Consider the following 16,277-nt stretch of genomic DNA (forward strand, 5'->3'; position numbering starts at 1 on the left):
TTACCCCACTACTTCGTTTGTGTTTATACTAATTGTTGATATCCTGATTGCGTGCTGTGTTGCAGGACCACATGTGATTGTATGGCACTTTTTCTTCTTATAAATTTAAAAATGAACCTCTGTAATCCTGACTTCGGCCCTGATCGTTTGTCCACGAGTTGTCTCCTGGTCTACGTATCGTCCTGGCTTTTGAACTGTTCTGACTCTCTGCATTGATTGCTATACTTTTACTCTGCTTCGCGGCCGGCCGAGAAGGTTGTAGGCCTGTACCTGTAATTGATTGCAAGACTAATAAAGGTTTAAAAAAAAAAAAAAAAGAATTCTGTATTTTTCTCTGGGACTCTAATTAGGAAAAACAGCCTCCAGCTGGTCAAACTTCTCGGCAAGCCAAAGGGCATATCATCCTTATCTTGGGGACGCTTGCCCATCACCGCATTGACCATCACAGGACTAAGCTTAATTCCGCTCGGTCCAGCTGGAGGGGCCTCAACACCGGGGGCCCGCCCTGGAAATTGCGGGTAATATATTGAACTAGGGCTCGAATTACACTAATAGAAGAGTCATATAGAGCCCGTAAGTCAGCAACGGGGACTTGCCCCGCACGAGGATGCAGGGTTAATCCAGCCAACACCGGCCAAGAAGCGCCTGGAATGGACAAAGGACCCAATCCAGCCCCCGTTACACTGTGGGGAAGGGCGCCATCAAACCAAACATGGTGCTGCCATGCAGAAATCCGAATTTCCTGTGTCCTATAAGGGACATAGTCGTGTGAGTGTCAGTGTGAAAAACCTGCATAGCTGCTTCCACTGCAGGAAACGTCACCCAAGAGTAGAATATCTCAAACGGGTAAGCAACCTCAGCACTTACTACCAAAATCACTGCCATGCCCTCCAAACCAACATTGTATGCCTGCAAATTATTGCGAACCGCAATGCGACTATGCTGCAGTATGACAATGTCATCCATAGTGACACAGAGAACAATAAGCTACAATGTAAAATTCAGTAGCACAACTGGGTAGTAATTCGAAAGGAAACCTTTTGAATAGGTTCAAGCTTGAAAAGATCTATGTAACTATAGGTAGGTTTGTCCAACACCACTCTTATCCGGAAACAATAGCGAAGGGGTTAAGGACTGAATGATGTATTACTCAAGTGTCATGTAATAAGACCACCAGCGTTGGGCGCCATGTAGCTGGGATTCTGCTTCTACACTGAACTGTGCATAGAGACTTGGAACCTCAGTGAATTAGGGTGTTCCAAAACTCACCTTAGTAGCCAAAATCCCCTACCAGACTAGCAATCAGTGTCTCATTGGTTCTTCCATACCCCCTATGATTAGACAACCCAGAACATGGAACTTAGAATACCTCAGGCAATGTGGAGCACATGAACACTCTTTCGTTATACACTCATGTTAGTCCAAAACAGGGAGTAAATGAAGACAGTGCAAGTTAGAAATATTTATTTCTAATGCCGTGTTCGCAAGCGCAGTATCTTAGCTAATACAAGCAGACATATTATAAGCAACAAGATTATCAGCATAGTTACTATTCCATAAAATACAAAAGGAGAAAGCATGTTAAAATGCTAAATGGAAATAGACTAGATTACACCTAGATTTCACACTCCATTGCTATTAGGTTATTTTATATCTACAGAAGGTCTCTTGGGTTTACAAGGGCGGCCCCATACCTCTGGTCCTAGTAGAACTGGATCACATGCAAATGTTCTCCAAAGTGTGTTTGAGCATGCCTGCGCAGTGCATTATTAAACACGTCAAAATCAGAGGTGGCCACAACTGCATATATGTTATGTCTAGAACGTGCGCTGATCAGACCGAACAACAACCACTGTGTTGAAATAACCTTGAAGGCCTCGGCACTCACTGTTCAGACAAAGCTTACCAAGCCAAGCCGCTAGTATAGAAAAACATATTATTCTCGTGTGAAGCAAAACAGTCCTCTAGACTCTAAACATTTGTAGTTATGTGTGCCGTGTGCAAAGGCAGCAAAAAGGAAAATGGCGTTTAAACGTCTAATAAGCTCATGCTAACTTAACACAGTGTAAATGCAAGGACCAACCCCCATGACACTACCTGGTATTCATAATTTCCTGGTGAGAAAACCTTGATAATGGCCGGGGAGGTTTTACCATCTAGGGACCATGTTCATACGACATCTCAGGTCACCCAGGTATCTGCGATCCCTACCCTCAGGGAAACCTGAGGGTAGGGACCCAAAATTGCTCCCAAACAGACCATTTTCTCACTGCCGTCTGTCCTCATGAAGTGGTCTTGATTGGAGTTCCCCCTTATAAATAAAACAGTGATTCCTATGGGGAGCTGTGCAACAAGGTATAGAGATGGTTAGTTTACCATAGGGTTTTTCCTTTTTCCCTTTCCGAGGAGTTTTTGTTCACTCAAAGGATTGGATGAATTGGTCACAGTCCAAACGCGACTCAAGAAGACTATCATTATTATCTTTAAATCACCATCACTTGTTCAGGACATATTGTTTGGGAGTATGAGCATGTTGGTTTCCGGGAGCACTCTAGTCCCTGTGCCACTTGGATATTTCTATAAACCCTGCCTTTTGTCTGCACCATTTGGTAATCCGCTGGTAAAGGCGCCTTGCAGGTAAGGGGCTGTGTATAGTCCAGGAGTGAATGTAGCAAAATGGGTAGCTAAACTGTTCCTGAGAGAGAGTTATGTGTATTTGGCGTGACCGGGGGTGTACATGTGGCACCCTAGGGCATCCATTTTGTTGGATGTATTTGCCTCACACACCCGAATGGATGTCATGCTTCATCATTGGCGTTGCTCCTCGTCGGGGAGGCGGTGCAATCCCCGACGGGCTCACCTCAAAGAGGGGCTCTTTATCGGAGATCTTTTTATTCCAACTGCCTTATGGTGAAGTGCGGGTATGTGGGAAGATGGAATCAATAGCCTGTAAAGTGATTAAAATGTAGTAGGGAGTACCAAAAAAGACCTACTTTATTCTGTGGGTCTCCCGCTACGGTTAAAAACGTGAATCCAATTCACTGGGTACCGCCTAGTTAGGTGTGGTGGCACTAGATGAAGATGGATGAAGAACTGGTCAACATGTTTCTCGCCTAAGGAATTTATCCGCGATTCATCAGGACCTTAAAAAGTGTGAAGAGTGTGGAATATGCAGTCATTTAATCTCATGCTAGTGTCATGTGTTAAATGCAAGCAATAAAGGTTTTGATTTACCTCAGTTGTCTTATCCTATGCCTAAGGGTCAGGGATAATGTACTCCATGAGTACTCGGCGGTAAGTAAACGTCAGGGGAGAGCCTTAGGATGTAACTCTAACTTCCTGCGTTCCTTCGTGGAGACCTACCCATCGCTGCCAAGCTCGGATAGATGGTCCAGGAGTGCCATTAGCTCCACAGCTGTTACCCGGTTTGTTTCCTCAATTGTGTCTGTAGAGAATTGACCCCCTCAGTCTTACATAGGAAACATGTCTTTAAATGTATCTAAGGGGGGCAGGCAGTAAGCGTGGAGAATGAGTTTGGTGCAGGTTCTGTAACGCCTAGCCATTCTTTGTCTCTTGTGAGTTGGAATGTAGCTGAGCTTAAATATAAGATCATAATTGCTGATTGGTAAGACTTTCTAAACAAATTAGAATTTGTTGTTTTGCAAGAAACCTGAGATATTACATCAATCTCATGCAGGGGTTTCTCCTGTTATTGTTTCCCTGCTCCACCTTCCAATCATTGAAGAGTGAGGGGTTGTCTATTAATATGAGTAAAATTGAATCACAGGGTAGAAGTGTTTACTATTGATTTGGATATCCCTGCCTATCAGGCTCTACTTATTAAAGATAGTTTGGGTTCTTATTAGTTGGTTAATTTTTATAATATTGAATTTACTAATTCCTTTTATCATCTTTTTGAGGAGCTATTTCGTTTTGTACTGAGTTTGAAACCAAGTTATTCTGGTGATACATTTCAACCTAGATTTTTTTTTGTGGGAACGTTAATGCCAAACTTATGGTTCAGCACGGGGAACTGGGGTTCAAGGGTTTTGCTATTGAGGTAGCCCGTCTAGATTTTAGAGGGAGGGAGCTGAGGAATTCCATAGTTTCAAGTGATCTTGTGGATTTAGTGTATTTTTTTCAGAGTGTAGGACCTAGTATATCCACTTTTAAGGGGTAGGGTGATCAACCACTATTTATTATATATTTGCCCAGAGGAACTTACTTCTGTGGCTCTCCATTTGTTCAATTATAGCTACCCAATGGGGAGATCACAACGCATGTGTTTAGAAGGGGTTTCCTCGTCGGCAAGGACACACCAACTGCAGTTTGTACCCAAATTACCCAGCATTTGAGTGATGGGCTCAGATTGGTCTGGTTTCTGAGCGACCCAATAGTTGCGCTTATCCTTTTGCTAAAGAATCATTTGTCAACATTAGTGGGACGTCAGGTTGAGGATACTGGAGTAGTTTTATTTGCCTGCTATCATCATTTTAGCTTTTGTATTAGGAGTCAGTTGTTGAAACCCTTTCGACCAGCCCAAGATTGGCCACGCTGGTTTTACGAGCACTGTTCTGTGACTAATCACCGTCTAAGGAAGGCTCTCTGGGAATCCTAGACATATTTGGGAGGTTCTGGAGGCCAGGAGGGTCTGTAAATACACTGTTAAGGACAGGTAGAACTTATTGAATAAAAGAGGGACTGGGAACAGCTGGAACTGGCAGTGACACGGATCAGCATTGTGTTCTGGGATATTGTTAAGATCCTCCAGATGGAAGTCTGATCGAATCCACTTTTAGTCTGTAATATATCTGTTTTGGATTGGGTTAAGCATTTTTCCACTATTTATCAGGTACTGGGGGATAAGACGCAAAACGATTTGTTACATGCACATTTGAAAACATTTCCTCACCTTCAGACCTCCCTTTTGAAAGTGTAGGATGCCATCAGGAAGAGCTCAGGCAGCAAAGCTCCCAGTCCAGATGGGATATCCATTTGAAGTGTAATATTGAACTCTGGGGGCCTTTGCTCACAAATGTTTAATAACTCTTTGTGTTGCAGGGCTCTGAGCTCTTGGGCACTTTCAATAATTGTCCAATTTTTAAAAAAGGGTACAGTGGTCTACCAAATGTTATCGTCCAATTTTGCTTATAAACAGCACACAAAAAATTCTGGTGAGGGTAATTTTTTTATTGTTTAAGATCTTGGACCAGTCTTAATAATATTTTGTCCCTGTGTCGGTATGGCTTTCTCCCAGGGCTTGGTACCATGGAACAGTGCCTGAACTGCACTTGATTGTGGATAAGTACACAATCACCAGGCCCTGCCCACTGTACCTGGCCTTTATTGAAATATCTACCGCATGTGATTGCAAGAATAGGACAAGGCTGTGGGTGATTTTGATAGATCTGGGAGTGGCAGTTCACCTGGTGAATTTCTTGTATACCCTGCATGAGAATTTAGGGGCCAGGGTTCGTTATGGTCGAGCAGGGGAATCTTCTGATATTTTCCCTTTAGCAAGTGGGGTGATTTGTAATATTTATATTAATGAATTAAGTCCCCACTTGTTAATTTTGATTCAGCGGGTTCTTGGCAGCCCCAAGTAAGTGCCTCTCGTATGAAATTAAGCAGGGCGGCGGGAGCTCTATTTAATCTCTCCCAAAAAGTAGGTGAGGGCCTTATTTCCCCCATAATAAGATTTATAACATGCAGTGCGTCCCAACAGCTACATACGGAGCTGGGGTTTTGGGGTTTCAAAATGCCTCTCCCATAGAGGTGGAAGAAAACCGAATCTGCAGGCGGCTTTTGGACCTTCCCCCGACTAGCTCCCATTTTATATTGCATTCAGTGCAAAATTTGTTATACGTTTCCGATTTAGTTAAGTTGGCCCCGCTTATGCTCTTTGTTAGTATGTGGTCAAACGTGGAAGCAAGTTTTATTAGGAAGGCGATTTTAGACTGTTTAAGTTTAGGCAAGGGTCGTTCAAACACTTGGTTAAAATATGTTTGTAAGTCTTTTATTGATATTGGCCTGCCTGAAATATTTACAGCACCGGTCTCTTTAAGAAAATCAGATAAGAGGCTGACGAAGTCACGTCATGCAGAGTTTTATTTATCCCAAAGATAGGAGGGGTTTTAAGAAAGTGCTGTCTTCGTACTTACTTTACCTTGTTAGCTTCAGGAGAAATGGCTTTTTATTTATTTTTGAAACTCTCACGATGGGAGAGGTCTCTCCTCTTTCTATTCAGGGCAGGCACAGTGTTGCGCCTTTTGAGCTTTTTAGATGAGGTAAAGCTCTTGGGGGTGAGTTGTTTATCGACCTGTCCTTGTGATGGGTCAGCGGAACAATCTTTGTTGCATTTCATGGTTTTTTGTAAATTTTATAGATTATGTTTCTTATGCTGTCTCAAACACATTTTAAAACCTATTGCCTCTCAGAAAAGTAAAGATGCCTTATTGTATTTACAGTTGTTAGATAATACAGATGTTTGATAAAGCGTATGCTGCATTCTCAAAATGTCCATATGAAGTAGGAAATGTATGGATGGCTGATGGGAGATTATGGGATCAATTCTTGGATTTGACATCTGCGTATTAGTGGAGGTGTTTTCTTCTTTTTTTGTTAATGAACTTTATTATGGAGGTTCTTTTTGTATGGAGATGAGATTATCTGCTGATTGAATGGAAGTAGCTTGTATTATTTACCAATTTTTAATGTTTTATATTTTTAACTGAGAAACTGCATTGTGCTGCTTTATGATTTTAAATGTAAAATAGAGTAAATATATACTAAACTGAACTGGTTTAGCCACTGGTTTCCTCCTCTCTGTTCCCACCGCCTGCCCAAACAAAGGGGCAACCCTACATGAGTGTGATTGCCATTTGCCCACCAAAGGCAACTTCCCCTTTTGAAGCTTGCCTTTTGGGCCTACACCCAGTGTGGCTTTCTTCAAGGGGGAGGTAACACCTCCATTTGTAGCAGGCCTCATTTGTTCCTGAGGCTGGAAGTCCTTCATACGACTTCCCAGGAGGGCAGGAGGCTGTCTGGTGGCCTGTTACTGTGCAAGGCCAATGAACAGACTGGGTAACAGAGTGGCAACTTTCTAAAAGTTGCCTTTCTTTAACAGTGACATTAAATTCGACTTGGCCATCAAGTCGGGTTTTATTACACAAATATGTCGGTACCTTGAAGTACCCATTTTAGTAGTCCCATTCCGAAGTTATCCAGACTGAGAATTCAGCCGGTAACTCTGTGATAGCCAATAAGGCTACTAACGTTTCCCCAGCAAAAATGACAATTTGAAAGGTTTGCTGTTAGGACATACAAATAGCATATTTCCTACTTATTAATATACTGCTCCATGCCTTAGGGCCCCATAGGCCTTCCTGGGAAGACATATATATTTTAAAGAGAAGTGGGGGCTTTGCCACTCGTTTAAATAGCGACAAATTTGAACTAACAGTTGCAAAAACTGCTTTTCAAGGCTGCAGTGGCAGGCTGGGAGACATTTTGTGCTTTGTCACACACAAGGTGGCACAATCAGTGCTGCAGCCTTGGGTTAGCACTCCAACTCACATGCCGTGGACACTCTTGGGACCATATACTAGGGACTTATAAGTAAGTCAGCTTGTACCAATTGTGGGTAGCCAATCGAACATACACTTTGTAGTAGGTTAGAACACTGGCACTGAGGTCTGGTTTGCAGGTCTCAATGCACTCTCAGGGTAGAAAAAACCAGCAGCATCAGTTTAAAACTTTGGGGGTGATCGCGCAAACAAAAGACATTTCCTTACATTGCACACACCACTTTTGCAAGCTGTGGGCCAATTATGAAAGGCACTTCTCAGCACTTGATAAATTGTGTTGTTATTTGGCCCTAATGCATATAAAATGAGAAGATTCTAGGACTATTAATATAGTTGGTTCAAATGGAGAGGCATGTGTCCTCTGTGGACTTTTACTAATAAGGTGTTGAACATTTAGGGGCCAATTCTTGAAAGCATTAATGGGTTTGTAAAGCAGTGCTGCAGAGTACTGTGTCACATGCTTATTTATGCCTTTGTGAATTGGCCCCATTGAATATAAGTATGATGCTTTAATGAGTCCGAAGCTATCCTAAAAAGCAGGCATGGATCTGACCCTCATGGACTTTCATTGGATGCCCCTCTCCTGCATCTCATCGCTCTGACACCAGCAGGTTAACTAAACACATAAGTCAGCAATGTTGGTATGATGGTACAAGTACCTTTGCCTCCTAAAGATCTTTTTGGATAGAGCTTTTCAGTGTATGTTCCCCTCATAGAAACATGTTTGATTTTCCATCCGAGGCTTACATAGGTTTTTATGCATATCTTCTTTCTGCGCATAGGTACATGCGAAATGATCTGAATCGACTCCAGATCCACTGCTGCAATCGAGAGCGGGGCTGTGAAATGGTCTGTTCCTTGGAGTCTGTGGACCGACACGAGAGAGAGTGTGAATACAGTCGAATCTCTTGTTCCAACTCTGGTAAGCGCCATTGACCATTTTAGGATGTGTTTCTTCAGAGCATCTTCTTTAATGAAAAGGTGGATTTTTACACTCTGTGCCTTGCTGGGCTCCGTTGTCGTGCTGATTTCTGGCACACTCTGTTAAAATAATTACTGTCAGAAAGAGTTTAGAAAACCTCCATGAAGAGAGGCATTGTAGTCCTGTTTGGCAGAATGCCCCCTTATAGAACACTGTGGCATCCGCAGAGGTCGTTAACACCCGAACCAGGAGCCCAAAATCACTCATTAGGCTGCTACTAACAATCAGAACCCCCAAACGTGGTCTCTGGTCCTTTGCACCCGCACAGGAACATATTCTGCAGCTGAACGTGGACAGAGCGAGTGATTGCCGAGTGACAGCCACAAACCAGACAAATCAGCACACGTCTTGTAGAACTTACCGTAATAAATCACTATAAGAAGAAGCAGTGCAGGGAACGCTTACAAGCAAAATTGATTGAATATAACCGGCATGGCTGGAGAAAACCTGCATGTAACAAGGATGCAACAACAAAGCAATAAGAAGCCAAATCCATCATTATTTATTGACACATGCAGGTAAATCAACGTTAAATACAGAACCAGGTGCATGGGCATGCTTTACATCATGTATTCGTGTGTGATCCAACGCTTAAAGAGAGCTCACAAACAGGACAAATGGAGACAATGTGTGTATTTACACCTACAGAGAACATCTTACAAGAAGAAAACCTGATGTATTCATTATAGATACCAGAATGCACCACACCGTGAAAAACTCATAAATTCAACTCCTCACTCAGCCCCCTCTTCCAGGAAGTTGCAGGAAAGATTACATTCAATGCCATTCAACGAAGCCCAGACCCTTCTCTAGGCAATGAAATCAAATCTAAATGGGTAGCTTCATGCCATACTTCTAGGCCTCCCATGAAATGCAAGCCACCCACTAGCACACGTGCCATAAAAGTGTGCCTACCCAAAATAAAAACTCAAAAGCACAAGGTGTATAAGCCTTCTCAAATGTGTTAGCCACAGCAAAAGCGGACTCCTACAACAGACAGCTGAGTACGACGAAGACTGGATTGCCACTATCTGAGATAAAACAGGGCAAATACCCATAGCAAACCTGGCCAATGCTGTAAGGGTAGGAGTTCAGGAGTTACAGTTACCATTAACTAGCAGCTGTGGCCGGTTGGATCCCATGGAGTAAGTGTGATGCTGGGGTCCAGCTGCCTATAACTTCCTAAGGGATGAAGTCTGCCCCTTGCAAATATATTAAAACCCTAGGTAATTCCTGAGCATCCAACAAAATAACTTACTGAAAATTTCAGGATGGGTAACGTGTGGGTATGTGCATGCGTGGGTGTGTGTGTGCTTGGTGTGAATACGCACCACACACGAAATAACCAGACCTTTGGATTTGAGGTAGTTAACAGTGATCATGCTGGCCTTAATGAAAACTAGATTACAAACTGGGCAACTAAACACCGCCTAGAACATGTAGGCCTTTGGTCATTGAGATGTAGGAGTACGCAATATGCTCCAATTGCATTTTCATTGTTTTTTAATCTCCAGAGGTTGTACATGAATAAAGAAAGATTAGGGTTTCACCTGTTGTCAGTTTTAACCCCCTCCTCATAATCCCCAACAACGTATTTTCCTAAAATGGAACGTGTCCCTCCAAAAGTGGCGTCAAACCCACCTGGTAAAAAAATTTAGTGCCCCGGGTGATTACCCGATGCTGAAGCCTCGTGTTGATGAGGTCCCTTTCAAATAAGGACTGAGTCCCCTTTTTTAGGCATAGGAATTAACTTAAAGTTCAGTCATCTCAAGCGAGTGGTGAAACACACTTTTCTCTTTTTTTTTTAAATTTATTTTAGTGCGGTGATTACAAATATGCTATCAAGTATGTATCAATATACAAGCAAACATCATCAAAAGGAGTGAGCCATTTGCGAATAAACATACACAGCCGTTCATCCTGCAACCCGAGGGTCGGGCGGCATAAAATAGAGGTGACCCAACATGCAAGCAGAATATGATCTTGTCTCATATACCAACAAACTCAAACAAGCATTGGAAATGCAATAGGTCTCGCATTAGGAAAGTTTGAGCGATTGTTATTGTAAATGACACTTTTTTATTTATGTGTTGGTTTTGAAAATAGCAAAATTAATAGCTTTGTCAGTTACAATGTCAATAGTTTTAACTTTCGCAAATGTGACACCTATAGCATTTTTAATGCAATGTGTGTTGTATTTACGTGACTTAGATGTATTGATATTACAAATAACAATGGCTTTTATTTTTGTAAATGATTAATACTTAAATAAAAGTTATTTTAATTTAGAATGGCAATACCTTAAACGTTTGTAAATAAGTTTTGTGAAGATTATGTTCAGTGTATTTTATTGTGACGAAAATCCAAGCACATTGCATTTGCACCTACACACACACAGAGCCACACACACACACACACACACACACACACACACACATATAGATGTGGTGGATCTGGGGGATATGGTGGTGGTGGATGTGTTGGTGGATGCGGTGGTGGTCATGGATGTGGTGTTGGTGGATGCAGTGGTGGTGGATGCGGTGGTGGATGTGGTGGTGGTGGATGCGGTGGTGGATGCGGTGGTGTTGGAAGTGTTGGTGGATGTGTTGGTGGATGTGTGGTGGATGTGGTGGTGGTGGGTGTGGTGGATGTGGTAGTGGTGGGTGTGGTGAAAGTGGTGGTGGATGTGGTGGTGGATGTGGTGGTGTGTGTGGTGGATGTGGTGGTGTATGTGGTGTATGTGGTGGTGTATGTGGTGGTGTATGTGGTGGTTGTATTTACGTGACTTAGATGTATTGATATTACAAATAACAATGGCTTTTATTTTTGTAAATGTTTAATACTTAATTAAAAGTTATTTTAATGTATAATGGCAATACCTTAAACGTTTGTAAATAAGTTTTGTGAAGATTATGTTCAGTGTATTTTATTGTGACGAAAATCCAAGCACATTGCATTTGCACCTACACACACACAGAGCCACACACACACACACACACACACACACACACACACACACACACACACACACACACACACACACACACACACACACACACACACACACACACACACACACACACACACACACACACACACACACACACACACACACACACACACACATATAGATGTGGTGGATCTGGGGGATTCGGTGGTGGTGGATGTGTTGGTGGATGTGGTGGTGGATGCGGTGGTGGTCATGGATGTGGTGTTGGTGGATGCAGTGGTGGTGGATGTGGCGGTGGATATGGTGGTGGATGTGGTGTTGGTGGATGCGGTGGTGGTGGGTGTGGTGGTGGTGGGTGTGGTGGTGGTGGATGTGGTGGTGGATGTGGATGTGGTGGTGGTGGATGCGGTGGATGTGGTGGTGGTGGATGCGGTGGTGGTGGTGGTGGATGTGGCTGTGGATGTGGCAGTGGATGTGGTTGTGGTGGTGCATGTGGAGGTGGATTTGGAGTTGATGGTGGATGTGGTGGTGGTGGATGTTTAATGAGCAATTGCACAGCTGTGTTCCATTTACTCATGTGAAGTTGCACATCAGTTAAAGTTAGCACGTGGAAACGATTATTAGCAGGACTTAAAAAGAACTGGGTACTGTTGTAGTGCAGGCCAGCCAGCCAGAAAGAAATGACTGAACGAAAAGGACCCCATTTCCTATTTCCCCTTGTGACCTCATATTTATTAGGATTATTACTGTTCGTGATAACCTTTGAGAGTTTGTGAGCACTGTGCCTTTAGTGCATATGCCAAATTGAGACCCACTACTCCAATTCGAAAATGCAGTTCTTGTAGATTTGTTAAGCTGCTCGCATTAAATCCAGCATTTGGATTGTGAGTATAATTATACAAAATGAGATAATTCAGTCCGTGTTTTAATAGTCATTTGTTGGCCCATCAATTGGAGGTGGGAGGGTGAAATAGATCAGTTAGCCTAAAAAAAATTCCTACGTTTTAATTTTTATCATGCTCTTGCGGAAATTGAGCGTAAAACAATGAAAGTTACAAGTTTATCATTATTTATCACGTGAACTATATCAGCCATGCGTCAGCGCCATTATACATTATAAGCAAGCTCTTTGCAAAAAAAGTAAGAAAGCAAATATGATAATATAGAAATACTGTACACACCCGCATCGATGTGACTTTGAAATGACATTTAGGTAAGAGATTGAACTCCACACGTTACACGTGCTGGAGCCTGGTGTAATATGCCGGTTAAGGTAATTGTTCAGGCAGGAAGGTTTGAGTGTTAGTAAGTACGCTTCATTTGTAGCTTAAAAGAAGGCAGCAGTCACGTGTGGGGGAAGGGTGGGGTGCTGAGCAGAGTGCCTGTTGAAGAAACTGAATTTCCTTCAAGGAGACCCTTTCATGCGTGTCGCGCTTACTGTCAAATAATCGACAGCCCCAAGCTAAGTAAAATAAGTCAAACTTCAAGTAAAGCATATGTTTGGTGACTTCCCATTCCCCCTTTCATGAATTGCAGACTTGCCACCGCGAAAGTGATGAGGAAATAATTTGGGCGTAATTGTGTTTTATAAAATATGGTAGTTTTAAATAAGTTACAGGAACATGTCAATTGGTTGGTACTAAAATAAATCGACGAGCTGGCGGAGCCTGAATTCCGTGTTGTATGCTGGAGGGGGAGGTGTGCTGGGAGAGAGAGTGGGGAGGGGGCGGAGCGGGAGGAGCGTCGTGAGGGGAGAGAGAGTGGGGAGAGGGCGGAGCAGGAAGAGCTGCTCTAGGCAGGCTGGGGAACAGATGCTGCTGGGGAAGTGATGAGGGGAGGTGCCCTGAAGAAATGCGACACGGCAGGCAGGGGAGGGGGCGGAGCGGGGAGCAGAGTGCCTGTTGAAGAAACTGAATTTCCTTCAAGGAGACCCTTTCATGCGTGTCGCGCTCACTGTCAAATAATCGTCAGCCCCAAGCTAAGTCAAATAAGTCAAACTTCAAGTAAAGCATATGTTTGGCGACTTGTCAATTGGTTGGTACTAAAATAAATCGACGAGCTGGCGGAGCCTGAATTCCGTGTTGTGGGGAGCAGAGTGCCTGTTGAAGAAACTGAATTTCCTTCAAGGAGACCCTTTCATGCGTGTCGCGCTCACTGTCAAATAATCGTCAGCCCCAAGCTAAGTAAAATAAGTCAAACTTCAAGTAAAGCATATGTTTGGCGACTTGTCAATTGGTTGGTACTAAAATAAATCGACGAGCTGGCGGAGCCTGAATTCCGTGTTGTATGCTGGAGGGGGAGGTGTGCTGGGAGAGAGAGTGGGGAGGGGGCGGAGCGGGAGGAGCGTCGTGAGGGGAGAGAGAGTGGGGAGAGGGCAGAGGGGCATGTGCACGCGCTTTTAAGCTCAATGCGCATGCGCATTGAGCTTAAATTTCACGGGCACTGCAAGGAATCGCCACGATTCCTTGCAAGTTAGTTAAAGAGTGTTTAAGCCCCCATAGTCTCGCAAGCTCGATGCGCATGCGCATCGACAGGCGAGACCTAAAAACACCACTTTCTTGTTAAACAATACGAAAAAAGAAAGGAAACTGAACTGACCAGAGGTGTCGCCCTGTCTCTACGAAAGTATGTCCCTGTGTTGCGCGTCCTTGCGGAATCTATACTAATTCCCGACCAGCTAGAGTCAGGCCCAATGCTAAAAAATACGTGACACTTGGGAGTGCTCCTTGTCTATGTCAGCCCACTGCAGCGCCCTCTTCTTCCCCCCCCCCCCCCCCCCTGAAGCATTCTCTTCCGCACCCCTTGCAGTCTCCGCTTCCTGTCTGCGTCTATAATCAAAAAATAAACCCAAGAAGTTCTTAGGCCTGCTTCTGGGGGATAGGAGTTCACTGTAAGTTTCTGATTGTGTGGAACAATATGTTAAATCACTAAGCCACTGCTCAATTTTAGGTAGGGGTCCCCTCATCCAACACATCGCCACCCGTCTCTTAGCAAGGAGCAACCCTAGATCCACGATCCTGCGCTGCGCCTAAGGTAACGGCTTGGAATAGCCGAGCAGTGCGAGAAGCGGGGAAGGGGCCATCTCACCCTGTATAACATTGCTCAGTTCTTGAAACACCGTCCCCCAGTAGCGATGTATTCCCGGGCAATCCCAGGCAAGGTGAAGAAACCCGGCGTCTGGTGCATTGCATCTATCACAAGACGCACTCTCACGGAGCCCAAACTTGTGTAGCCTTTCCGGTGTGTGGTACACCCTATTGATGAACTTCAAATGAACCAGCCTGTGTCTGCCGTTCAGGGAAACTGACCTTGTGTTGGAGCAACAGTAATGCCACGTTGCATCAGAGATTTGAGCATCCAAGTCACTTTGCCATGCCAGTCGCACCTTGTTATATCTTGCCGCTCTTTCCGACATATTTATCTTCTAAAGAGTGGATACCAGTTTTTTGGGCTCTTCCGTTTTAATTACATACGTGAGTTCTAACAGTTCTGGGGGTACCAACAGGGCGTCACCTAGCTGTTCGCGCCACGCCTCTCTGACTCTATGGAATTGAAAGCGCTGCAGCACCGTCGGTCGCAGCTCCGGTGCATCGATATCCCTCAACGTTTTTAGGGTCCCGCCTTTGAACATGTCTCCAGCCGTGTATATGCCCAGGGCCTTCAGTGCCTCGATAACGCCTCTGTCTCTACACGGGGCTAGCCAAATCATCCATTCGATGGGCATCAGCGGGGCGAAGAAAAGTACGCCCGCGTGGTACTGCAGAAATGCATGCCAGGTATGTCTGGGTGAGTTCAAAGAATCGAGCAATCCTGTGCGTCTGTCCACCGAATCAAAGGCGGCCGCTGGCAGCGGTAATGGGGCGGCAAAGAGTCTTGCCAGCTTAATATTTGGTGCATGCTCCCTATCGTGTGCCCACTGATGCAGGTGTGCCCCTTGCGCAACGCGGTAGTATAATTCATAGTCAGGCGCGCCAAGGCCGCCTAACTAGTAAGGTAGAACCAACACCTTCCACTGGACTCTTGCCTGTTTACCGGCCCATGCTAGTTTAATCATCAGCGTCGTAAGTCGCGTAAAGAAGCACTTAGGGAGCACCATAGGGATATTCGTGAACAAAAACAGCAGCCTGGGCAATATGATAATCTTCATTATCGAGATCCTACCAAGAAGTGAGAGAGGTAGCCCGATCCATTTTTCCACGTTATCTTTCAATTTATCTATAGCCCTGCCGTAGTTCTCACAGAAGACCGTTTCAGCATCGGTATGTAGGCGTATCCCCAGATAGCGCACGGACTCTGTGGTCCACCGCAGAGGGTATTCCATCTCAAATTGCTCTGTAGAGACCGTGAGAGGAAACTCAAGTGACTTGTCCCAGTTCACTTTCAAACCAGAGAGACCACCAAACCGCACCACCTCGCGCAACAGCGGAGCGAGATTCGTCTCAGGATCGCGTATAGCAGCGTGTCATCTGCATATGTTGTTATTAATAATTTGTATGTAGGGAAGTTAAGACCTCGTTGTGAGTGGTATTCGCACAAAGCGCACGCAAGCGGCTCCGCAACCAAAGCGTACAGTGTGGGAGACAAAGGGCATCCTTGTCGGGTGCCCCTGCGGACCTTTATAGGGTCGGTGACAGTGCCACCGATTCTGTTGCGGGCAGACGGGTCATTATAGAGCACCAAGACCATTTGTAAGAATATTGGGCCAAGCCCAACTCTTGCGAGCACAGTCCTCATGAAAGGCCACTCCACAGAGTCAAAG

At 44.4% G+C, this 16,277-nt stretch overlaps 1 protein-coding gene across 3 annotated transcripts in view; it reads left to right on the plus strand.

The window, feature by feature from the left end:
• Positions 1-16,277, plus strand: part of LOC147724452 (RING finger protein 151-like) — a 285,148-nt gene that overhangs the window by 179,733 nt on the left and 89,138 nt on the right. For all 3 annotated transcript variants that reach the window (XM_086966007.1, XM_086966006.1, XM_086966004.1), the window contains one exon: positions 8,369-8,508. In XM_086966007.1, coding sequence (XP_086822133.1) covers positions 8,369-8,508 — 140 coding nt within the window. The remainder of the gene's footprint in view (positions 1-8,368; positions 8,509-16,277) is intronic.

The sequence above is a fragment of the Lissotriton vulgaris genome, chromosome 4_1, assembly GCF_964263255.1.
Source record: "Lissotriton vulgaris chromosome 4_1, aLisVul1.2, whole genome shotgun sequence".
Taxonomy (NCBI): domain Eukaryota; kingdom Metazoa; phylum Chordata; class Amphibia; order Caudata; family Salamandridae; genus Lissotriton; species Lissotriton vulgaris.